This window comes from Epinephelus lanceolatus, chromosome 10 (genome assembly GCF_041903045.1).
Source record: "Epinephelus lanceolatus isolate andai-2023 chromosome 10, ASM4190304v1, whole genome shotgun sequence".
NCBI lineage: Eukaryota > Metazoa > Chordata > Actinopteri > Perciformes > Serranidae > Epinephelus > Epinephelus lanceolatus.
In genome coordinates this window covers 46,365,054-46,390,882 of record NC_135743.1, presented here as the reverse complement: position 1 = coordinate 46,390,882, position 25,829 = coordinate 46,365,054, and the positions used below count along the sequence as shown (strand labels likewise).

The 25,829-nt window shown below is 41.1% G+C and overlaps 1 protein-coding gene across 5 annotated transcripts in view; it reads right to left on the bottom strand.

Annotated features, from left to right (window-relative positions):
* The window catches only part of preb (prolactin regulatory element binding), a 69,783-nt gene extending 44,612 nt beyond the window's left edge, over positions 1-25,171 (bottom strand). Inside the window, exons 1-10 of one of the 5 annotated variants that reach the window (XM_078172052.1) lie at positions 24,977-25,171; positions 23,687-23,764; positions 22,758-22,931; positions 18,654-18,852; positions 10,975-11,228; positions 4,435-4,515; positions 4,120-4,247; positions 3,825-3,998; positions 1,785-1,857; positions 1,493-1,686 (exon numbers count right to left, since the gene is read on the bottom strand). In XM_078172052.1, coding sequence (XP_078028178.1) covers positions 1,493-1,686; positions 1,785-1,857; positions 3,825-3,998; positions 4,120-4,247; positions 4,435-4,515; positions 10,975-11,228; positions 18,654-18,852; positions 22,758-22,892 — 1,238 coding nt within the window. In that variant the 5' untranslated portion in view covers positions 22,893-22,931; positions 23,687-23,764; positions 24,977-25,171. Of the gene's footprint in view, positions 1-145; positions 1,422-1,492; positions 1,687-1,784; positions 1,858-3,824; positions 3,999-4,119; positions 4,248-4,434; positions 4,516-10,974; positions 11,229-18,653; positions 18,853-22,757; positions 22,932-23,686; positions 23,765-24,976 lie in introns of those variants that run through there. The other 4 variants (XM_078172051.1, XM_033638883.2, XM_078172050.1 and 1 more) reach the window with 4 other exon arrangements.
* Positions 25,172-25,829: the final 658 nt, after the last annotated feature.

Here is a 25,829-nt window from a genome sequence, read left to right as displayed (position 1 = left end):
AAAGAAAACGCATTGAATGAGAAGGTGTGTCCAAACTTTTGGCCTGTACTGTATGTACATGTTGTTGACAATCCTGTTTTTCAATAAGTTTTTTAGGTGTGAGCAAAAATGAAAACTAGTGGAAAAAATGAGGGAAACAGAATGGTAGGGTTTATGTTCAGTTTTTTTTATGCTCTTTAAAAATATATGAAGGAAAAAGACATGCACATTTTCTGGGGAAAATAATAAAAAATATTCTTTAAAAAAAACAAACTGTTTGGCGTTATGTCAGTGTTATGTTCACAATTTCTTTCTGCTGCCCCCAAGTGGCCAAGAAATCAATTAATGCAGTTTTTTTTTAAAAATTGCTGGATCATGAAGCATAAAGCCTAGAGACCAAAAGTGTTTTGATTTTTTTGCTGCCTTTCTTATTAATATTTTATTGCTTCTATTTCAATAGGTTACAATAATATCGGCATCATTTTTTTTTTTTTAAATCATAATTTTGTACATCTGCTGGGCAACATTTGCATTCAGAATGTTTAAATAAAATGTCTTCATAAAATAAAGGAATATCCATCTTTTGCCACAATAAAATTTCCATTAATTTTACGCAAACTCCCTGCTTCTCACATGTTCATAACGACTTCACTCATTTCCTCACATCTGTTTTCTTGTAATATCAAATGATTCTCCATTTGTAGAAGATATTGTACCTTTGTGCTGAAATGTTTACCATAAATCCTTTGCAAGTCAAGATGTTCCTCTGTGTTTGAATTCAAAAATCCCATGTTCTGAGAGAATAATGTTTTAGCATGTTTAACATTTATCAATAGGGACTGTAAACTATCTGGTCTCTGCTTTCCACTAGCGGATAAAATGAAGAAAATCACATAAAAATCAGTTATTCAAAGAGGCTAACAGCTAACTCAAAGTGTCGGTGTAATAAACAAAAAAAACAAAAGCAGACACATTATGTGTCACTTATTTATATATTTTTACATTGTTTCTTACATGTCAATTAAAAGATCCCACCCCTTAAATATTACGATCCTGAGCCCTTCACTTGAATCCAAAAAACATTAGATCAAAGTAAATAAAATCCCACAGTCTGTAATTCCACTGGTTTACAGATCTAAGAGGAACAACCCTGAGTAAGAGCTGAGGAGGACGATGTCAGGGCACCAGAAAAGCTGTTCAGAGTCAGCGCCGCAGCTGGAAGAGCCTTCAGAGGCTCAGCTGGGAGTTGTGATGCAGCTCTGGGAGGTTTGGATGTTGGACTGAGGACTGCTGATGTTAACAGTGCCAATGTAAGTCATTTAAAGACTTGTATGACACTTGCATGATTTAGATAAAGCCTGGGAAGAGGTACTGTAAGAGAAGGACAACTCCCACCACCATGAGGCTACAGAAGAACAGCACAAGCCAGATAGGGAAGGATCCTGGAGAAAATGGAACACAATGGGACAAAAGATAAGATGAGAGGGGCTGAATTTATGATACAGGGTCTTACTGTGTTCTTTGGATGATGATGATGCAAGACGTACTTCGGTTGGGGACAGCATGTGCTTGAACACGGCTGTCCACAGCTACACTTAACATGGCTGTTTCATTATTCCCTTTGATACTTTTGCCTTTCAGAGAGTTGGGCAGGAAGGCCAGGTCTGTCACAACAATGCCATGGGACTCCTGTACATAATACAGCTTCTAAACACAAAGAGTAAGACCAAGTTATCATCATACAGCAGGTCTACTCGGTGGATTTGTGTTCCTTAGTTTGAGATGTGTTACTACACTGTCCTTACCTGCAGAGAGAAAGCAATGTAGATAGCCACTGATCCTGTCACAGTTCCAAGGCCAAGAAATGTTCCAGTGTCACTGTCAAAGACAAGGTTCAAATGGTTTCAAGAATGAATGAATGAATGTATATGAGACCATCTCCATCCAACTAACAAAAAAACAAAAACAAAAAAAACCTCAAGCAAGAACTTCCTTTTGTTATTTAGCTGGTTAGGTAATCACTGGAGATCAGGCATCTACTTGCCCTGATAGAACCACACCACTAGCTCTTAACAATCAGCTTGATAAATCCAATGTGCTCACAACTTCAATCTTAAATTACTGACAACCATTTCCCACTTGATGCAAATGATGCTGTAATATTTAAATGTTTTCCTACCTTCTGGTTTCAGTTCATTTTATATCAAAATCAACTGGGAGAGACATGAAACTTGCTCATCATAGCTGATGCATCATAATGTAACACTGGCAATAGTTCTGGTAAGAGTTCCCAAATTTTAGAGTTAGTCGTAGAGTTTAATAGTGTTAAAATCACAGAACTACCTGTGCGCTCAAGCTAAAGCGAAAGTCTGATGACAGAGCTTCATCAATAAATTTGTCATTTTTCTGCCACCATTCCTCTTTCCCCTTCACTGAAGCAACAGTATTGCTTTTACCATCATAATTTTTTCATATTCTTCAAAAGTGGAAGTAGGCAGCACACAATCTAAGACTTTTAGGTGTTACATGTGCTGCGTCATTTGATTTGCTTTATGGGAACACGCACAGAGCCTAATGAAGACAGCCTGGGATAGCAGAGAAAGCTAAGCAGCAGCTTCCACAGACAACCATAGACTGATTCAGGATAATTTAGAATCAAGCTAATGCAGAGTATGTGATACTGTCAGACAGAGTGTGTTTTGTTTTGGGGGTTTTTTTTGTTAAAAAAAAGACATTAGGGTGAAATGTAAAATCAGCTGTGGAAGATGTAGTCAGATCTTTTACTTTAGTAAAAGCAGCACTGTTACAAGTTAAAGTCCTGCATTCAAAATCTTTTTATTGAAATTAAATTACATTATAGGATTATTCTTATTGATGCATTAATGTATTCATCACTTTAAAGTTGTAGCTGGTAAAGATGGAGCTAATTTTAATGACTTTATGTACTGCTGTGTGGCTAAACCTTAAATAATATAAACTGTGCAAATTTAGATTATTGATCAAAATACAAATAAACCCATAAGTACCTCATAACTAAAGCTTTAGAATAAAAGTAGTGAAATACAACATCTAGGCAAATATTAGCCTCTGAGATGTAGTGGAGTACAAGTATGAAGTAGTGTAAAGTGGAAATACTACTAATCAAAGTAGTACCTCAAAATTGTATGTTCAGTATTGAGACAATGTTCTTAGCTACAGTTACCTACTGAAAATCGGGGGTTTACTGTACTTCACTGGTAATGCATTTTGTGAAGGAAGCATTATCTCATGGTGACACCCTTAGGGACTCCCCGTAACTGAAGTTGGCTGGTAACTGGCTGGGAACTGAGTGAAGCTGGCTGGCATCCAAATTGCTGGAAACTCCAGGTGGCTGTATCTGTATAAACTGTACTGTACTGCACAGCATGCTGCAAGTTTGAAAGCAAAGACTTCAGTCTTTGTTATTATTTGATAGGCACTAATAAATGAAACAATTTGTATAGGGGCAAGTGAAAAATTGACCTCAAGTAGATGGTAAGTAGATTTCTGACCCACCTGCTCTACCAGGCAAATTAAAAAGATAAAAAAACAATGTTGAGGGGTGTCGGTGGCGTAGTGGATAGTGCTGGCACCCCATGTACAGAGGCGATGCCTTGCTGCAGCGGTCGCAGGTTCGACTCTGGCTTGCAACCCTTTGCTGCATGTCAACCCCCACTCTCTCTCTCTCACACATTTCAATCTGTCCTGTCCATTAAAGGCAAAAAGCCCCAAAAAATAATCTTTAAAAAAACAAAACAATGTTGAGCCCTGGCAGGCAGGCCTGACCAAACCCTTCCTTCCTCACGTGTATAATATGAATCAGTTACCTCACAGCCATACTGGAGATGACCTCTGTGCCACAGGAAGTCGTAAGCATGGGCAGGAAGCTCTTGCCGTCCCACTTGGTAAGATAGCAAGGAGGTGGTTTTCTGTCTCGTTTATGGGGAATCTGGACTGTGTAAAGCCTCAGGGCGTCTTTATGGTCTTCTACTTTTCCAAACCTGAAATACATGAAAATACAACCATGTATGACCACTGTCACATCATCCAGATGGATACAATGAATTTTACAGCAGGGATACTCTGTCATAGAAGTCTTTTTTGTTGTTGTTTTTTTCTTACCTGCAAGACATATATCGGTAAGTCTTCTGAGATATCTGAGGCATGGTTTCAAGCCATTTTAGACACATAGCCAACTGGTTGCCGCTCCATATACTGCAAGAAAAGTCCCGGCCAATAGTCACCAGGTGCTGCAGGAGAACACAATAATAAGTACTTCATTTGTTTTTTATTCTGTTGTTATTTTATTGATTGACACACACACAAACACAAACACAGGCACATGCTTCAGTGGAGAGATGTCAGAATGATAAGGCTGCACATCAGCAGTGCCCAGCCTACAATAAATATCCACACCAAGAGGTGTCAGTGTTTCACCTTGTTTTCTGGACTTATATCCAAGTCCTCAATCTCCCCTTCATGGGCTTTGAAGTCAAACCTCTTCTTCAGGGATGGAAACTGTAGAAGAATCAAGAACACACACTCAATGTCTAGAAATCAATGCATATGTACAGTGTCCAGTTTGCATCTATCATTTTTCCAGCCCCAGCAGATGAAACGGCACCAACTTCCGCATGATGAAAGTGTGCTGCCAGACATCAAGCCTGATGATTGGCTGCCAGCCTACTGCTGTGGCACGCAGCAGTGCTGGCTCAAAAACGGTGTCTATAGATGGGCACCCTGTGAAACAGCACAGCTTGAATTCATCAGTGGCTTTGAACTCCACCCTCTCCAAAATCACAGAGGAACTCGACCCCTTCTCATCCCTCTCCTTAGAGCAGGACAGAAAGTTCCAATGCCTCTCTACCTCCTTTATATAACGTGACTTGTTTCCATGTGTATGCCTTCCCTGTGTTTATCTGTTTACTAACATTCACCAGCTGAATCTGATTTGCTACAGACATTAAAGGGATAGTGCACCCAAAAATGAAAATTCAGCCATTATCTACTCACCCATATGCCGACGGAGGCTCAGGTGACGTTTTAGAGTCCTCACATCCCTTGCGGAGATCGGTGGGGGGAGCGGCTAGCACACCTAATGGCTGACGGCACCCCAGACTAACGTCCAAGAACACAAAATTGAAACCCCAAAATATCTCCAACATGCGGTTGGCTGAGAGTTAGGCTCATGAGCTGCGGCGGCTGCTTCGTCCAGTAGCCTGAGTTTTTCTTGGATGTTAGTCTGGGGCGCCGTCAGGTTTTTAGCCATTAGGTGTGCTAGCCACTCCCCCCGCCGATATCCGCAAGGGATGTGAGGACTCTAAAACTTCACCAGAGCCTCCCTCAGCATGAGGGTGAGTAGATAATGGCTGAATTTTCATTTTTGGGTGCACTATCCCTTTAAAGGGAAACCCTTTTCAACCAGCTCTGTCATCACAGTGTTGAGCTCCCTGAGCTGCCAGCACCGTTGCAGCACAGAGGGAAGTCAAATCCTGTTCATCCACAAACACACTGCACACACCGCAAAGACAGAACTGGTTGAAAATTAGCAAAGTTTTCCTTTAACTGTGGAGACGAAACTTCAGTGGCTGTAGCGACTTGAATTTAGCATGTGCAAACCACAGGGCTGGTGGTCTGATCCCGGGCTGCCTCCTGCCAGTGTTCATTTTGACAGCTATTTTAGATTTAGTCTATATTTTTATCCTTCATAGTTTTAGACTAGTTTTTGGGTCCATACCAATACTCACACTTCCCCTCAAATTTGGTCCTAGCCCTTGTTTTTGTGAGCTCCAGGAAGATTGCAGCCTCCATGAGAAAGCCATCGCAAAATTCTAAGTACTATTTTCTCAAATAAGCATGCAAAAATGTCAAAATATGTCATAATGTGTTATGTTTCTGCATATGCATTGTTATCTGTAAGCGTTGAGTTATAATATGTATGCTTGAAAATCGCCAATTTACAATGTAGCCGATGTGAACATCTACAGAGTTCTCCGTGCAAGAAGCCTACGTCTACGATATGCGTGACATAGGTGAACACGTCTGTTACGCTAATTTGCATCAAGTGGCGTCCCAATTCCTAGGCAAAATTCCCTACTCCTCAACACTACCCCTTCATTGTTGAGGGGAATCCAGTTAGGCTAATTCAAGTATCGGAGATTGGAATGAAGGTGACAGGTTGTATTTATTCAGACATTTTTTTCCACCCCTGCAAATAATTTCTGCATACTTACAAACGGTCATTTCTCCAGCAGTTTTTAACAGTTTTAAGGGGCAATTTACAAGCACACACTTACTGATCATCATTTGAAAAGCTCATCTCTCTATTTATGCTCTAAAAAACTTTGACACCACAAATAACTAATCTGAGACAACTAGGTTTTGTACCCAGGTTCATTGTTAACTGACTTATCCATCTTACTGAAGCAGAAAAATAACTTAATTAATGCCTAAATTCTTTCTTAATCTGCAACATGTTGGTCTAGAGGTTTAAACTCGTGTCCTCTCACAGACCTAGTGATTAAAACTAAACTTTCATCTCTTTCAGAGAAATCTGATCTGAGTTAGGACTGTTTACTTACAGCACAGCTACACTCACAGATAACTGAGTCTCCTACCTGCCTGTCAAACAGCACCAACCCACAGAGCTTCTATAGACAGCCCAGACTGATGGAATTCTGCAGGGACTGTGGCTGCTTGCTCCGCTACCATTCAGCTGCTTAACAAGTGGAGCTGCTAACAGTCAACACTGTAACTAACAAACTCTACAAATCCATTCAACAGCTCCACCATCCACAGTCAGACACACACGACTGATTATTTTCTGCTGAATTACAACTCACAACTCGCACGAACGGCTGACGCTGCTCCAGTGTGAGTGTTTTTGCTGGCTAGTGAAAAATCCTGGTGCAGACTATTAACCGGACTTTGCCAGGCTGTCAGTGCAGCATTTTAAGATAACTGCAAGTCCAGCTGTTCTGGGCTTTCAATGTCTGATAGTCCACCACTAACATTTTTATCACTTCTCATCTCGTCAACGAAAATGAAACAGATTTCATATTAGTTTTAATTATCAAGATCTATTTTAGCTCGTCATCGTCTTGTTTTTGTCATGGAAAAAAGGTTGTTGACAAAATATTTTCATCATAGTTTTTGTAAACGACATTAACACTGTTCCCTGCCAAATCAGCAGACTTTCCAGCTCTGTAGTCTCTAAACGGCAGGAAGAGGGTTAAAGGGTATGCAGGGTGGGCTAGCAAGCTGGAAGCAGTCTTTCAATGACTGAATTTCAATTTCTTTTCTGTCATATTTTATCCTGTAAGACATCTGTGTGTAATTTTGTCCTAATTTGCATATATTCTTGAGTTATGGCCAAAAATGTGTTCATTGAGGTCACGGTGACCTTGACCTTTGACCATCAAAATGTTAACAGTCCATTCTTGTGTCCAAATGGACATGTGTGCCAAATTTGAGGAAATTCCCTTAGAGCCTTCTTGAGATATCACCTTTACAAGAATGAGATGGATGCAAGGTCACAGTGACCTTGACCTTTGTCCACCAAAATCCAGTCAGTTCATCTTTGAGTCCATGAAGACATTTGTACCAAATTTGGTTCTTTCTTCGTTGGTTCTTGAGATAATGTGCTCACAAGAATGAGATGGATGCATGGTCAAGGTTAATATTTCCTTTTCTCTTGTAAACATTGCATGATTGTTGGTGGCAGACATTGGGCTTTTCATAAACAGTCATCCTTAAATGGTGATGGTCATGGTAGTAAATGGTAAATGGTGAATGGTGAATGGACTGCACTTGTATAGCGCCTTTCAAGTCTTCCCACTACTCAAAGGGCTTTTACACTACTAAGTCACATTCATCCATTCACACATTTACACACTGGGGGCCGAGGCTACCATACAGAGTGCCACCTGCTACTCAGTAACCATTTTACACACTGATGGAAAAGCCATCAGGAGCAATTTGGGGTTCACCATTTTGCCCAGGGGTGCACTTTGCACACCACTCAGCTATTAATTTTTTACTTTTGGCCTTTCCTTTGGGTTGTAGATTTTTTTGATCCTAGAAGTGGCTGTGGCTCAGAGGTTGAGTGGGTTGTCCACCAATAGGAAGACCACAGTCGATCCCTGGCTCCTCCAGTATGCATGCCGGAGCAACAGAAGGGTTGTAAAATGTAATTTTATTTTATTTTTTTACATGTGAAAAGCTACAGGAACCACCTTATATCAGTATTTATTTTGGCAAATTACTTATTAATTACTTAACAAAAGTGTCATTTCTTTTCTGTATACTGACTACTGGATTCATCTCTTTATTGTTTCAGCACTATGTGTAAGGAATACTGCACCACAATAGAACTGCAGGATGGACAACAATAATCACTATTTACACCAGCTGGCTATCAGACACCCACATCCAGTTTACATTCATACTTAAGATCAAAAATATTGTTCTCATCTCTCAAATAAATCAAACTTAAAGAGGCAACAGATAGGATTCGTCTTTTTTTAGCTCGGCGCCACCTAGTGTCAGTAGCGTTGTGTCGCACTGTCGCAACGACCAAATTGACAGTGGGGATCAGAGATAATCAATAAAATGTAGGCTGTAAAGCCACCGGTGTACCTCTATGTATATGTAGAATGAGAAGGTGTGTGGACACTCTACTAAATAAATGAGTAAAGAGACCTAGCAACAATTATCAGATTTATCTGAAGAAAAAACAAATAGTAATGCAAATAATTATACCAGAATGCACAGCACCAGTACAAACAACTCACAGTAAATTATATCAATATGTACAGTATCAGTACAAACAATAGTAGACACAGTGGAATTATACCAATATGCACATGTAAACAGTCACGATTCTAGAATAAACGGTATTGTATGGAAACAATGTAGCCAGTTGGGAGCTCAAATTGAAAGGGAAACAAATTTCAGTGTTCACTTATCTGGGCGTAACCGGCGATGTCCGGGGAACTGCCCATTGGTTCGACAGCCCATTGGTTCGACATCCCATTGTTCCGACCATATTAAACTCATTGTTCCGAAGTCCGTTCCAAAATCATCATGATGCCCTGTGGTTAAGGTCTGGTTAGGTTTAGGCACAAAAACCACTTGGTTAGGGTCAGGAAAAGATCATGGTGCGGGTTAAAATGAAAAAGAAAGTGACAAACTCATAAGCCGTGAGCCTGCTCCGCCTCAAGCCGGTCGTGGCGCACCCTACGCCCGCCGCAAGCCGTTCAGCACCGTGGACAGTCGGACTAATGGGATGTCGAACCAATGGGCTGTCGAACCAATGACATGGACCCTGATGTCCGTCGATAGCTGCCTCCGTGAGAGGAGAACAGAAGGAAGGGAGGGGGGTATCACTGTCCAAGGGCTGCCGTAGAATGGCAACAAGGATGTCAGCCGACCAACACTCGCTACCCAGTCCTTGGTTGCGGCGATTTGCGATGCTGGCCAGCTAGGAATTAACTAGCAGCCAGTACAGTACAGTCCTCTCTCGTCTAGCTAACATTTAGCTGTGTCACTTACTGATCCATTAGAAAGAAAGCTAGCTGGACTGACTGAAGTTCACTCTTGTTTTTCCTCTTCTTTTATCACTCTCCTTTTTGATCTTCTTTGCATCCTCAGACAGAGGAGCTCATTTGTTTTGCTAGGCCGTTTTTCACGTCTCCAAACTTTGTCCATCTGCCATTGTGCTTGTGACTCAACTATCTCTTGCCCAACTCCTATAAGGACTCGCTCCAATCCCTGATTGGCTGACTGACCAATTTCGCAATACATGACACGTTTCCTGCCGTAAAGCAGATTTTTTCCACGAAATTTCGGCACCGGTGGCAGAAGCTTATTGCAAAGCCACTAAGTAACTTATGTAACCTGACAGTCTGATTTTACTGTGGCCACTACCCTGTGCAACCCACATTATTTTCATAAAGATATATTTAAAGCCAGGCGGCAGTAGCTCAGTCCATAGGGACTTGGGTTGGGAACCAGAGGGTCGCCTGTTTGAGTCCCCGTCCGGACCAAAATATGGAGTGTGGACTGGTGGCTGGAGAGGTGCCAGTTCACCTCCTGGACACTGCCGAGGTGCCCTTGAGCAAGGCACCGGACCCCCCAACAGCTCGGGGCGCCCCACCAAGGGCAGCCCCCTCACTCTGACACTTTGTGCATGTATAGGTCCTGTTTGTGCATGTGTGTGTCTTTCGGACCTGTGTGTAATTGACAAGCAAAAGTGAAAACATTGAATTTCCCCTCAGGGGGATTAATAAAGTAGATAAACTTAACTTAAACTTAAATACACCACTCAAACAAGGCTGGCATTTTAAGATACTCTTAAAAGTATACATAAGTTGGGGCGCCGGTGGCTTAGTGGTAGAGCAGGCGCCCCATGTACAAGGCTGTTGCCGCAGCGGCCCGGGTTCGACTCTAGCCTTTGCTGCATGTCACTCCCTCTCTCCCTCCCCCCTTCACGCTTGTCTGTCCTATCCATTAAAGGCTAAAAAAGCCCCAAAAAATATCTTTTAAAAAAAAAAAAAAAAAAAGTATACATAAGTAAACTATGTATCAACTCATACAAAATTAATCCCTCTCCATCATCACTGCTGACCCCCTCTCAATGTGTGTGGCAGAGTACTGATCTGTAGAGACCTCTCCCTGGATTTTCTCCTGTGTTCGGGATGTTCCTGGGCGCAGGTGAGGTCAGAAAGTCAGCACAAAGGTGCCAAACTGTAAGCAGCACACTTCCTAGAGGAAGCTAAGAAAATCACTGACACATAGCTGGGAAAAAAACCCCCTCCAAAATAAACAAAAAAAAAATCAAATTTAGCAAGGTGAGCTGCCAAACGAGTGAATCTGGGGTTGGCTTTCACTTTCACTAGCGATACTTGCTTTCAAATAGGAACTGACAATTCTAACACAGTACTTTTAAAGTGAGAAGGACAACTAGATGGTGTTTACCTCCCAGACTCGTATGTGTCCGTCTGTGCCTCCTGTCAGCAGAAGACTCAGGTCAGGACTGAACCTGACCACCTTCTGGAGTGGGTCCTGGGGGTTCAGGTCTGACTGTACTTCAGCCAAAGCAGTCACAGAGATATGAGTCGTCTTGTCCTTCATATCTGACGAATCTCCAGATGCTGCAGCTTCGTCCCGTCCACTTTTGTCTCCTTTCCCAGCTCGTCGCCTGGCATTACCATGCTGCACACTGTTCCCTCCTACACAGATGACACACACTTTTACTGGATAACAAAGACACCTGAACGGGAAACGCATGGGTTTTTGTGAACACACAGATTAAAACATACTGTAGAACTTCAATTAAACGCCCACTTCCTTTTACTAGCCCGGTGTGGCTACACATTTTAACAGATAAATGCCTGTCTCAATTAGAGGACTGGTCTGGTTGTCAAGCAAAGTAAAAAACATATAAGTGCAGAAGACTTCTTCCACAAGCCTGAGGAAGAGCTATTGAAAACGTGCAGCATTCTTTTTTTAATGCTCCAGAGCCTAAAACATTAATGACAGTACTCTTCAAATCTGTACGCTTAATGGTACAATCATTGAACAAGTTCCACATTATAAACACTGGCATCTGGATTGATGACAAATTGATGACAAATTAACCTTCAAGCCACATACTGATGTATTAACAAAATAATTATGAATTAAGCTGTAGTATGTATTGCAGTATCCATGTGTGTGGCGTTGAGTTGTAGGCTTTCTTGTGGTGAATCCAGGCAGTGCAGAGGTTGATCTTCCTGCTCTTGCAGTCTCGGGCAATTGCTCTGTCGACCAGTAGCTGGTGCTTGGCTCCTCTGATGTTACTGCCAATTCTTTTCTGTGCCTCACTCATGTATTGGACCATATGCCCAGTTATCTTAGCCACTATGATGCCTGACAGGAGCTTTCATGTTGTGCAGAGACAGGTTATTGGTCTGTAGTTGGATGGGATGGTTCCATCAGGACTGTCCTGCCCCGTGTCAACCATTCTGGGTGGATCCCATCCCTTTGCAGCTGGGCCATCTGTGCTGCTAGGCATTCATGGAGTGCAGTTAGCTTCTCAACCAGTATGTATGGATCATATCAGGGCCTGGTGCTGTCCAGCTCTCCATCTTTCACACTCTTTCCTGGATGTCTGCCATTGAGATAGTTTCTGGTTCTTGTTCAAGGAGGTTGCTGGGGCCAGCTCTTAGGTCCACTAGTCATTGGGCATCGGTGTTGTGTGATGCTTCTCTTTCCCATATGACCTTCCAGTAGGACTGGGCGATATGGACAAAAATTCATATCTCGGTATTTTCAGGCTGAATGGCGATACAAAATATATACCCCGGTATTTTCTACTAAGTGGGCTATATGTTAAGTTGCAAGCTGATCCACATCTTAAGTCCCGTTATTTTTACTGCATGTGTTTTTCCACAGCAAGGCAGGTAAAAGACGGGTTACCTGCTGGAGGTGAGCTGTTTGCAAAGGTGCAGTAAGAGCCTGTTGTCTGCAGCTCTAAATATATACATACATATACACACACACACACACATATATATATACATATATACATATATATATATATATATACACGCACACATATACAGTGGTGGAAAAAAGTTTTCGGACACCCTTAAAATTTTACACAATCTCAAATGTTATCATGAAATATTTGTGGAAAAATCTTTTTTGTGTTTCAAAAGGTGTGGCTGCATTAGACAGATACAAACAAATACAAATTATATTTTTTTGTTTATTGTTTACAAGAAAAACTAACAAAACTAAATTCTTGACAGTTTCAATATGTCAGTTCTCAACATTGTCGGTATCAAAGTCAACAAATAACAGAGAATGTGTTCAAAACTGAACAAAAAATAAATAAACCATCACATCATCAAATTAATATTTAGTAGTCCTGCCACTGGCACGTAGTAGAGCTCTAACCCTGGCTGGCATGTTCCCCACGAGCCTTTCACACTGTTGAGGGGTAATCTTGTCCCATTCTTCTTGAATTACTGCTTTTAATTCTTCTAAATTCTTTGGTTTATGCTTTGAAACAGACCTTTTGATAATCCACCACAGATTTTCAATGGGGCTCATGTCCGGGGATTGAGCTGGCCACTCTAAGACCTGGATACTGTGCTCCTGCAGCCAAGTTCTACTGGCCTTGGATGTGTGGCAAGGGGCATTATCTTGTTGAAACATCCAGTTTTTACCTCGACGGAACAGTGCACGCGCAGAAGGGAGCATGTGGGTTTCGAGAATGGTACAATACTTGGTAGAGTTCAATGTGCCATCACAGACAGTGAGATGACCAACACCAGCAGCACTCATGCATCCCCAAACCATGATACTGCCTCCACTATGCTTGACAGTAGGTACTGTACATGCTGGAGATAATGCTTCGCCTGGCCTTCTGCGTACCCTCACATTAGTAGGAGGAAGATAAAGCTGGAAACTGGACTCATCTGACCACAAAATCTTCTTCCAATTCCTGGCTGTCCAGTTCTTGTGTGCCAGAGCCCAACGACGCCGGGCTAACCTCTGTCTCTAATTGATCAGGGGCTTCTTGATAGCCTTGTAGGACCTTAAGCCATGATCTAAAAGTCGGCCACGTACAGTGCGGGTGGAACACTGGACACCAGTTTGGTTTGACCACTGCTGCTGAAGCTCCTGTGATGTCATTCAGCGGTTTTGCCTGTACATGCGGATCAGGATGCGGTCATTTCTTACTGAAGAAACCCTTGGACGCCCAGATCTTGGTTTGTCTTCCAAGCTGTTGGTTCGTCTGTATTTCTACAGTGTATCCAAATACTGAAGGACTGCATTTGCACTTCCTGGCTATCTGCCGGCAGCTGTACCCTTCCTGGCTGAGAATGTTTATCTTCAGGCATGTTTCCTGCGTTAGGTTCCTTGTTTTAGCCATTTTTGTGTCTGAAGAACTTTCAAATGTGCTGGCTTTATGTAGACACGAAGCTTGGCAACAAAAATTGTGTCTTTTAATAAAAAGAACGACCTTCATCACTGGTACCAAAATGACCCAATACTCAAAATTTCTTATGTATTTTTATGGAACCAATCAATTTTAAGTTTTTAATGGCTTTTTTAGGATTTATTTAGTATTTTGGCTGTGACTGTACTAAAATAAATTGCACATGAAGACCTAAGAGTGATTCTTAATGCAATATTTCACAAATGCATGGGGTGTCCGAAAACTTTTTTCCACCACTGTATATATATATATATATGTATGTATGTGTATACATACATACATACATACATACATATATATATATATATATATATATATATATATATATATATATATATATATAAAAAAGTAAGAAATCAGGAAGGGGGCAAACACTTTTGCCCCCTATATATATATATATATATATATATATATATATATATATATATATATATATACAGTGGTGTGAAAAAGTGTTTGCCCCCTTCCTGATTTCTTACTTTTTTGCATGTTTTCCACACTTAAATGTTTCAGATCATCAAACAAATTTAAACATTAGTCAAAGATAACACAAGTAAACACAAAATGCAGTTTTTAAATGAAGGGTTTTATTAATGAGGAAGAAAAAAATCCAAAGCTACATGGCCCTGTGTGAAAAAGTGTTTGCCCCCCCAGCTCCTGTTAAAACATAACTGTGGTTGATCACACCTGAGTTCAATTTCTGTAGCCACACCCAGGCCTGATTACTGCACCTGTTCCCAATCTAGAAATCACTTAAATAGGACCTACCTGACAAAGTGAAGTAGACCAAAAGATCCTCAAAAGCTACAGACATCATGCCGAGATCCAAAGAAATTCAGGAACAAATGAGAAAAAATGTAATTGAAATCTATCAGTCTGGAAAAGGTTATAAAGCCATTTCTAAAGCTTTGGGACTCCAGCGAACCACAGTGAGAGCCATTATCCACAAATGGCGAAAACACGGAACAGTTGTGAACTTTCCCAGGAGTGGCCGGCCGACCAAAATTACCCCAAGAGCGCAGCGACGACTCATCCAAGAGGTGACAAAAGACCCCACAACAACATCTAAAGAACTGCAGGCATCACTTCCCTCAGTTAAGGTCAGTGTTCATGACTCCACCATAAGAAAGAGACTGGGCAAAAATGGCCTGCATGGCAGAGTTCCAAGACGAAAACAACTGCTAAGCAAAAAGAACATTAAGGCTCGTCTCATTTTTGCCAGAAAATATCTTGATGATCCCCAAGACTTTTGGGAAAATATACAGTGGACTGACGAGACAAAAGTTGAACTTTTTGGAAGGTCTGTGTCCCATTACATCTGGCGTAAAAGTAACACCGCATTTCAGAAAAAGAACATCATATCAACAGTAAAATATGGTGGTGGCAGTGTGATGGTCTGGGACTGTTTTGCTGCTTCAGGACCTGGAAGACTTGCTGTGATAAATGGAAGCATGAATTCTGCTGTCTACCAAAAAATCCTGAAGGAGAATGTCCGGCCATCTGTTCGTGACCTCAAGCTGAAGCGAACTTGGGTTCTACAGCAGGACAATGATCCAAAACACACCAGCAAGTCCACCTCTGAATGGCTGAAGAAAAACAAAATGAAGACTTTGGAGTGGCCTAGTCAAAGTGCTGACCTGAATCCTATTGAGATGCTGTGGCATGACCTTAAAAAGGCGGTTCATGCTCGAAAACCCTCCAATGTGGCTGAATTACAACAATTCTGCAAAGATGAGTGGGCCAAAATTCCTCCACAGCGTTGTAAAAGACTCATTGCAAGTTATCGCAAACGCTTGATTGCAGTAGGTGCTGCTAAGGGTGGCCCAACCAGTTATTAGGTTTAGGGGGCAAACACTTTTTCACACAGGGCCATGTAGCTCTGGATTTTTTTCTTCCTCATTAATAAAACCCTTCATTTAAAAACTGCATTTTGTGTTTACTTGTGTTATCTTTGACTAATGTTTAAATTTGTTTGATGATCTGAAACATTTAAGTGCGGAAAACATGCAAAAAAGTAAGACATCAGGAAGGGGGCAAACACTTTTTCACACCACTGTATGTGTGTGTATATATATATATGTGTGTGTGTGTGTGTGTGTGTGTATATATATGTGTGTATATATATATATATATACAGTACAGGCCAAAAGTTTGGACACACCTTCTCATTCAATGCGTTTTCTTTATTTTCATGACTATTTACATTGTAGATTCTCACTGAAGGCATCAAAACTATGAATGAACACATGTGGAGTTATGTACTTAACAAAAAAAGGTGAAATAACTGAAAACATGTTTTATATTCTAGTTTCTTCAAAATAGACACCCTTTGCTCTGATTACTGCTTTGCACACTCTTGGCATTCTCTCGATGCGCTTCAAGAGGTAGTCACCTGAAATGGTTTTCCAACAGTCTTGAAGGAGTTCCCAGAGGTGTTTAGCACTTGTTGGCCCCTTTGCCTTCACTCTGCGGTCCAGCTCACCCCAGACCATCTCGATTGGGTTCAGGTCCGGTGACTGTGGAGGCCAGGTCATCTGCCGCAGCACTCCATCACTCTCCTTCTTGGTCAAATAGCCCTTACGCAGCCTGGAGGTGTGTTTGGGGTCATTGTCCTGTTGAAAAATAAATGATGGTCCAACTAAACGCAAACCGGATGGGATGGCATGTCGCTGCAGGATGCTGTGGTAGCCATGCTGGTTCAGTGTGCCTTCAATTTTGAATAAATCCCCAACAGTGTCACCAGCAAAACACCCCCACACCATCACACCTCCTCCTCCATGCTTCACAGTGGGAACCAGGCATGTGGAATCCATCCGTTCACCTTTTCTGCGTCTCACAAAGACACGGCGGTTGGAACCAAAGATCTCAAATTTGGACTCACCAGACCAAAGCACAGATTTCCACTGGTCTAATGTCCATTCCTTGTGTTTCTTGGCCCAAACAAATCTCTTCTGCTTGTTGCCTCTCCTTAGCAGTGGTTTCCTAGCAGCTATTTGACCATGAAGGCCTGATTCGCGCAGTCTCCTCTTAACAGTTGTTCTAGAGATGGGTCTGCTGCTAGAACTCTGTGTGGCATTCATCTGGTCTCTGATCTGAGCTGCTGTTAACTTGCCATTTCTGAGGCTGTTGACTCGGATGAACTTATCCTCAGAAGCAGAGGTGACTCTTGGTCTTCCTTTCCCGGGTCGGTCCTCATGTGTGCCAGTTTCGTTGTAGCACTTGATGGTTTTTGCGACTCCACTTGGGGACACATTTAAAGTTTTTGCAATTTTCCGGACTGACTGACCTTCATTTCTTAAAGTAATGATGGCCACTCGTTTTTCTTTAGTTAGCTGATTGGTTCTTGCCATAATATGAATTTTAACAGTTGTCCAATAGGGCTGTCGGCTGTGTATTAACCTGACTTCTGCACAACACAACTGATGGTCCCAACCCCATTGATAAAGCAAGAATTAACCCTGATAAGGCACACCTGTGAAGTGGAAACCATTTCAGGTGACTACCTCTTGAAGCTCATGGAGAGAATGCCAAGAGTGTGCAAAGCAGTAATCAGAGCAAAGGGTGGCTATTTTGAAGAAACTAGAATATAAAACATGTTTTCAGTTATTTCACCTTTTTTTGTTAAGTACATAACTCCACATGTGTTCATTCATAGTTTTGATGCCTTCAGTGAGAATCTACAATGTAAATAGTCATGAAAATAAAGAAAACGCATTGAATGAGAAGGTGTGTCCAAACTTTTGGCCTGTACTGTATGTATATATCTATACATATATGTGTGCGTGTGTGTGTGCGCGTGTGTGTGCGCGTGCGTGTGTGTGTACTTTTCAAATTGGTTGTTTTATGTAGTTATTGATGTAATCAGGTGTCTCGTGAAAATAAGATCTCAATATGAGACGATTAAATAAAGGTTTTTATTCATTTTTTATTTTTTTTATTTATATTGTCTGAAGCCTAATTTCCCGATCTTTGCTGAGCAACAATTTTGTGTGAAAGGAATTAAAGGGCTGTCACATATAGACACCTTTCCCAAATATAGGCCCGTTGATTTCAGTGATTTAAGCAAATAAAAGCCCGGGCTATCCATTGACGTTTTGAGGTATATACAGTCCTGGACAAAATATTGGCACCACCATGCACTACAGACCTGTTTCCTATTGAAAATGTAAGGAGCATTATGAAGCACAAATCACGACAACAGAGCCCCCAGACTGTTGAACAACTGAAGTCGTATATCAAGCAAGAATGGGAAAAAACTTCAACAATTTGTGTCCTCAGCTCCCAAACACTTGAGTGTTGTTTAAAGAAAATGTGATGTTACACAGTGGTAAAATTGATCCTGTCTTAACTTTTGTGAAACTTGTTGCAGCTATTAAATTCAGAATGTATGTATATTTACAAAAAACAAAGTTTATCAGTTTGAACATTAAATGTCTTGTCTTTGGACTGTATTCAACTGAATACAGGTCAGGAAGGAATTACAGATCATTGCATTCTCTATTTCTATTTACATTTTACACACTGTCCCAACTCTTTTGGAATTGGGGTTCTACCTGCAATCAACAAATGAATCACAGATCAAATAAGAGCAACACATACATAGCATATTCTTTGATGTCCTTTTTAAGACAGCAGGTATATTTCAGATTGCAGCAGTGAGCCTCACCATCTGTAGCAGAAGCTTTGCCTTCCTCTTTCTGTGTGCAGTGCTTAAACCTCATCAGACTGCAGGTCCCGTCCTGTCCTGCAGCAATCACACCATTACCCACAGCCATGTTCATGGTTGCTCGTGTGTCAGTATCATGAGTGTGAAGGAGAGTGGCACTATACTGGTGTTCTCCAACCAGCTGTAGATCCAGGAAGTGCTGAAACACACAGTCATGAGTCTGCTACTGCTGCTGATTTACATACTCTCATTGTCTGTTTAAACCTGGTATTAACATGCATCTCGCTGATCCAAACACAAGAGGACAGAAGAGACACATCGCCCTTCACACTTGTGTCTATCATGCGTCTCCAGCAGACCACTTATGTTTGCATTTGTTACTGCCTCTGTCACCAATGTAAGAAGGTCAAAGGGCCCTGCACACAGTTGCTACATCCACACGCTCATTAGCTGCTAGCTAGTCACGTTAGTCAAATATCACTGTCAGCAGAATTTAACGTCTCCTTCCATAGGGCACGATGGACCATCCTGCAATACTTTTTCCAAGTTGTCATAAAATGGGCAAGTTACTGAGTGTTAGCAAGCTGTCACCAAAACTACCACCACCTCCTGCACTGATGGCCCATTTTCCTGTTGCTTGCTAGTCATGGACACATCAGGACGCCTTAGTGTTTGTACTACTAAAGATACATGGTCAATGCGTGCCTCTGCAAGTGGTTTGAGTGATGAGATCATAATGTGTCTACATGGTCATTTACACTAGGGGTGGGCGATATGACCCTAAAATAATACCACGATATTTCAGGGTATTTTTGTGATAATGATCTTCTTGATGATATGACAAGTACTAGAAAAATATTTTATCAATTTAAGAACAAAAAATAATTATTCAAATATTCAGTAAAAACTAGGGGTGTGGGGCGTCGGTAGAATAGTGGATAGTGCCGGCGCCCCATGTACAGAGGCACCTGCCTCGCTGAGGCGGCCACAGGTTCGATTCCAGCCTGCAGCCCTTTGCTGCGTGTCACCCTCCACTCTCTCTCTCTCTCCCCGTTTCACACACCATCCTGTCCATTAAAGGCAAAAGCCGATAAAAATAATCTTAAAAACAAAAAAAACTAGGGGTGTAACGATCCATCGATCTGGATCAATATATCGATTTAATGATCAACGATCGATGCAAAGTGAAAACATCAATACATATGGTCACCTTTAGCATAGGCTTTTATTTTGAAAGTCTGTGTCACTGTCAAACAGCGGCAGGCAGATGGCAAGCAGCCTAGAGAAAGACGATGAGGATAACGTTATTTACTTGGGAATAAATCAGTAGACTGGAAATATTTGGGATTTCGGAGAAAATAAGGATCAACAGACAGAGCACATGGCATATGTAAACATAATGTCAATTTCCCTGAGGGAACCCTTCCAAGAGATTAATAAAGTACTATCTAATCTAATCTAAAACACGACATAATGTTACCTGCCTGGACGAGTGTCTCATTCCACTAGCTCTTGCTTTAGCAACATTAGCTGCTCTGTTTTAACAATGTTTGGCTGAAAAACTGTGCATACTGAAATTCAACCAAGCTGTTCTGTCGGGAGACGCAGTGACTTAAACCACCGGTGAGTAAGAAAAATAATAACATTGCATGTAATTTGTTAGGCTGTGAGTAGAGAAAAAATTTCTGCTAGAAGCTAGGAGAATTTATACAATGTAAACATGCTTAAGCAAATGATGAGGGATTAGCAAAAAAAAAATTGTTTTGTCCATGAACCTCGACAGTTGTTACTGAGCTGAATGTTGTACTGTTGTTGAATGATCTTGTTTTTAATTTGTTTTATGGCTGTTTGAAGAAGTTTTCCTTTAGGGCTTTAAGCCAGATATTCCTGAAGTTTTATGAAAAAGATGATGGTTTGGGTTCAAATGAAAAGATTTCTTCCAGAAAGCCCTGAAGGTTAACTTATCCCATTTGCTGTTTATTTGTGTTGGTGGAATCAGTTTAAAGTAAACTTTACTGTTCTTATTGTTTATGTGTTTTATGGCCAAAAGTAAAAAAGAAAGTGGCGGCAGCGTCTTCTGTAACAGACTGTGTTAAATGGGCATTTAATATCGCCTAATATCGATCGCAGACCCCTAAAGCCCAGCATACACTGTACGATTTTTAAAATCTTGTTGTTAATACCAGCTCACACTGTACAAGTGAATCGTCTGCGATGTGCGGCCAAAGCTCACAATTTATGTGCTCACACTGTACGTTCCGATCATCAAGCACGATCAGAGAGCTCACACTGTACGGGTGAAAACGGCTCATCGGCCCCTGCTGACTGTCCTGCCCGTTGACAGCTGTCAATAAAGATACATTTGAAAGCTCCGATTTGTTCCGGAAGTGCCGTTGTTGTCAACGAAGCAGGACAAGCGGTTTCCTTTGATGATTTGCGCTATACTGTGTGCCGAAACGTCCAAAAAGAAGAGGCGTTGGCGCATATGGACTCGCAGATGGCTTGAGAGACGTGGACAGTATGGTTTGTCCATTTTACAACGAGAGTTGGAGGTAAGCCGGCTACAGCCGGGTGCACCCTCTGTGTGTGTGTGTGTGTGTGTGTGTGTGCGTGTGTTGTACCTCGTCTAGCGTGCTTGTATGTTTGTTGCGCTTGCTTGAAAATGAGAGCAGAAAAAACTTACCAGGCAGCTGAAGAATATTGGCTATCTCCTGCCAGCGTTTCTCTCGTTGATAGCGATCGTGGTAGGTGGAAGAAGAAACATCGAACAGGCACTCATACTGTTGCCACAGCTCAACCAACCTGGCCTCCATATTTACAGTCCACCAACGCATCGCCATGGTGATCTATGTCTTCGCGCAGGCGCAGTGAGGGATAAATGCACAGACGTTGGCCAATCGGCTCATGGCTCTGCTTCAACTGTGCGAATGTCTGTGCCGGATGACCAAAATTTCTGACATGTCAGAAAAGACGCACAACGAAGCAGAAATCCGGCCTGAGCATCGGCAGGTTGTGCGTCTCAAAAATCGGGTCAAATCCGGTCAAAAATCATACATATTATATTATATATATATATATATATATATATATATTATATATATAATATATTATATTATATATTTCATAGTCATGAAAATAAAGAAAACGCATTGAATGAGAAGGTGTGTCCAAACTTTTGGCCTGTACTGTATATATATATATATATATATGTACACACATATATATACATATTTCCTTTTCTTTTAGCAACATTCTAAATGACTATGTTTTGGGGTTTTTTCCACCGAGACCTTTATGCTCTGCCTCTCTCTCCTAAGTCGCTAAAAGAGTCTGAGAAGTCCAGGGCTGTTCATAAAACATTCAGGACACCAGTTTATTTTACACTACTGAAGCTGCTCCTCTTTTTGGAAGTCGGTAATAATTTCATTTTGAGCCATGCTTGTTGTTGCCGTGGGTAACAGTATGACGTCAATCTGTCAGCAAGTTGAAATATTGCAAGTATCATGATATGAATTTTTCATATCTCATTAAAAATTATACCGGTGTAATCATAAACAGTATGATATAGCACCCCTAATTTACACTTGGATCACCTAAGATTCAAGTTAATACCAGGTCTTAACAGGCTTACAATGCCTGTACTCCAGATTTCATTAAATACACTCAGAGTGAACATGTTCTCATATTGACAATGCAAGGTGAGTGACTTCATATATCGCTTTTCAATATATGTACACCTTCCTCTGTAGTATTCTATGGTGGCTCTGAAAACCCAGTGCTCTAAAGCTTAAGAGAACACATGCAACTAGACAAAAAATTAATAAAAAGCAAATAAGGAAATGTGCATCACAAATTTGACAGCACATGCAGAGCAGTTGGAAAAAATGCTGCAAAGAGAAAGAAGATATCCATACAGAGAAACACCGCAAGAACAGAAAACTGAACCAAACACAGAATGTGTTGCCAAACAGATTAGGCTGTTTTCTTTTTTTCCTGTTTTCTTTTTTGGGCATTTGTTTGGCAGTGTTGCAGTGTGCTGAGCTTTCAGGGCCACTATTCTATTAAACAGTTTTATCAGTATAACACTTGAGCCTCATTACTTACCACAGCATTCTTTATGCCTGTCTTGGAAGCCCCCCCTCCTCCTGCTGTGATCACAAGCCCTGTTTTAGGGTCCACTTTAATGGAGTATAAGGGAAACGGGGCTCTGTACAGATCGGGCACCCTCCTCTTCCCCATTGTTGTTGTGCAAGTCACTCACACCTCCTCATAAAACTACTGCATTCAGAACACAGAGAGAAAACAGAGTGTTAGTTTATCTGTTACATCCTCTATCGTCCATCTGCAGTGAGCCTGCTAAACCCTGGAACAGGTGTGTCGCTTAAAGGCACATGAACAAGTTAAAACACACAGACATCCAGTTGGCTTGACAAAACCTCATAAGGTGGATTCATACTGGGTGCTTTAAGCAGTCAATTGCTGACAACCATATCCTGTCACTTTTAAGTACTACACAGAAACCAGTGACATGATGTATGTCTGTGGGTGAGAAAACACTGGCATTGGTCAATATCTTAAAAAAATTTAAAAAGATACAACAAGCTCAGTGCAACTTTTTTAATAAGCTTGGTCCAACAATGATCCATAGAAAAGTTGGTAGCAATCAGACCTAAGGTTTAGGAGGAGATGCCAAAAATATATCTGACAAAAAATTTCAAAATGGTGAAATATTTACTCAGGCCAACTGTTTTTGTTCTTGAAGCTTTTTTGTAGAGCACATTGAGCTGGATTTGTGTGTCAAATAAAGTCATGTCAGTGTGAGGCCTTTCAAAAATTGAAATTTTGGGCAGAATTGAAGCACCCCCATCGGGCCAATGGGGGTCATATCTCTTGAAAAGCATCTTGTCACAACTTCCAATAATTGTTAAAAATTGTACGTGTCTATGATGTACCATCTCACAGGAATTTGCAAAAACAAAAGGAACAAATAAACTGCACTTAAACAACAGACTTTCAGCCCTTTAGGCTAGTACCCCTAATGCAGGAGAAGCCAACCTGCAGCTCCACAGCCACATGCAGCTATGTGGCCCCTCTTCAGTGGCTCCCTGTGGCTTGGAAAAAAATAATATGGAAATGAGTAATAGTAATTCTTTAACATTTCAATTTTCAATTATCATTGTTGTAGGTCTGAAGAAATTCTTAGATTCTCCAAATGTAAAAATGTGGCCACACCAACTAAAAAATATTTAAACATTTCGTCGACTAAAAAAGCATCACATATCTACAGTCTGGCACCTTTTCCTCTAAATTCTGCCAAACCTAAATAGCAGTGGCTAGTTCAGAGTTTCCCTAGTTAGGCCAGGTATAGATTCCAAATCCAAAAAAGAAAATGGCTTGATGGATAATAGGGAAATCAATAGTGCCTGGACAGACATGTTTACTTTCACCGCCAAAAATTAAAGCCCCAAATAATCATCAATTACCCACTGCAGAGCAGCCACTTTGTGGCCAAACATATTAACGAATGCTCATTTAGACCTATTAGTGCTGTTGACTGGCTAATTTTGACTTAATAGGCTGTGTTACCTTTATTATAAGGCGCAAATGGGTTTTGCAGCGCAAGACAGAATTATTTTTAATTCTGGGTCAAAAATGGCTCCTCTGATAGTAAAGGTTGCTTGACCCCTGGTCTAATGGATGCAAATATTAACATCTGAGTCGCTGAACTTAAACTCATAACTAAGAAACTTTTTTAATGAGATCACTAAAATTTGGTGATTAGTTCCTTTTATAGAACCCTCGTGAGGACTGCTGTGATGCACTGTATCAGCTTTGCTTGGTGTTCTCTGGCAATCTAATAGCCTACACCAAAATTCCAGCCTTCTACAGTTTTATGAGCTTTGCTTTGCTTTTAACAATAGTTACGATTGAAGTGTGAGACTTGTCACTGTGTCTGTCTGCGCTGGATGTGTGTAGTGTATTGAAAGCAGATTGTCCAGTCTTGTCCTCTTTCTTTTGCAGCGCTTTGAGTGAAACGTCAGTCTTTGAAATCGGCAGCATTTACCTGGGCTAACGTTAAGTACAAGGCTCAGCAGCTAACGTGAGTGCTGTCAGTGAGCGTAAGAGTAAACGAGATGTAACACCTATAAATAAAACATATTTCTGTTTTCAGCAGTAACGTAAGAAAACTTCAATTACCTTACAACCGCTAAGTGTAAATTAAAATTGATGTCAACATCGTTTAGTAGTACCTAATAGCTACAGTTAGCACTACCGTTACAGCCTGCTAGCTCTTGCGGCTGATTAAATTATAAGTCCCCTACCTGTGAAATTGCCCTGGTTTGTCTTCCGTTCTTATTTAAGCGGATAGCTAAGTAAGTACCAAATCAGATGATTTCATAGTGGTCTATCAATGACAAAGGCTTGTGATGAAGAGGAAGTGCTGGGAGCTAGTGGCTACAGTGTACAGACAGCTCGACAGCTATTTCCCAACGTACACGTCAGCAGCGTAGCGGACGCTTTGTTCTGACGTCACCACAAAGCTTTCAAATTTCTATGCCAAAGTTAGGCTCGTTCGAGATGAACTGCGCCACGCCTGGAAAGTAGACGAGAGCAGGCGGCCGCAGCGGGGGGCGGTGACAAAAAGCCGCAGTGAAGTCGGACAGTTTCCCGACAGTTTCCAGCAGCCTTCAGTCCGTCCAGGAAGTCACAGACACACTTACATCCTGTCTGGAATGATGCCAATTCATTAAAAAAAGTGATCAGACCCATATATCAGTTTGTTTTCAGTCTCCAGTTGTTTTAATTATGATAGATACACATTAAAATGCTTTACCTACAGGTGATCTGTAGTTTATGTTCATGGTTTATCCTCCATTTGATATGAATTCTCCTGTAAATCAGCATCATATCAGTTTGACCTGTCCCCTCAACTACACAGGCTGAATAAACTGTGTTTGACTATAAGGTTAATATTTTCAGAGGGAAAAACATACAAGACAACAGCTTTCATTAAAGATCAGTCAGATACAGTCAGGGCTTCACATCTGATGTTATTTTAAGAATCCTCACATCCCACTGACCACAAGTCTCTGTGTTGCTAAATACTTAGGCTAAATAATTAAACCGTCCAATATTAATATAGTACAGTAGACTCTGTATAGTTTATGATGAATG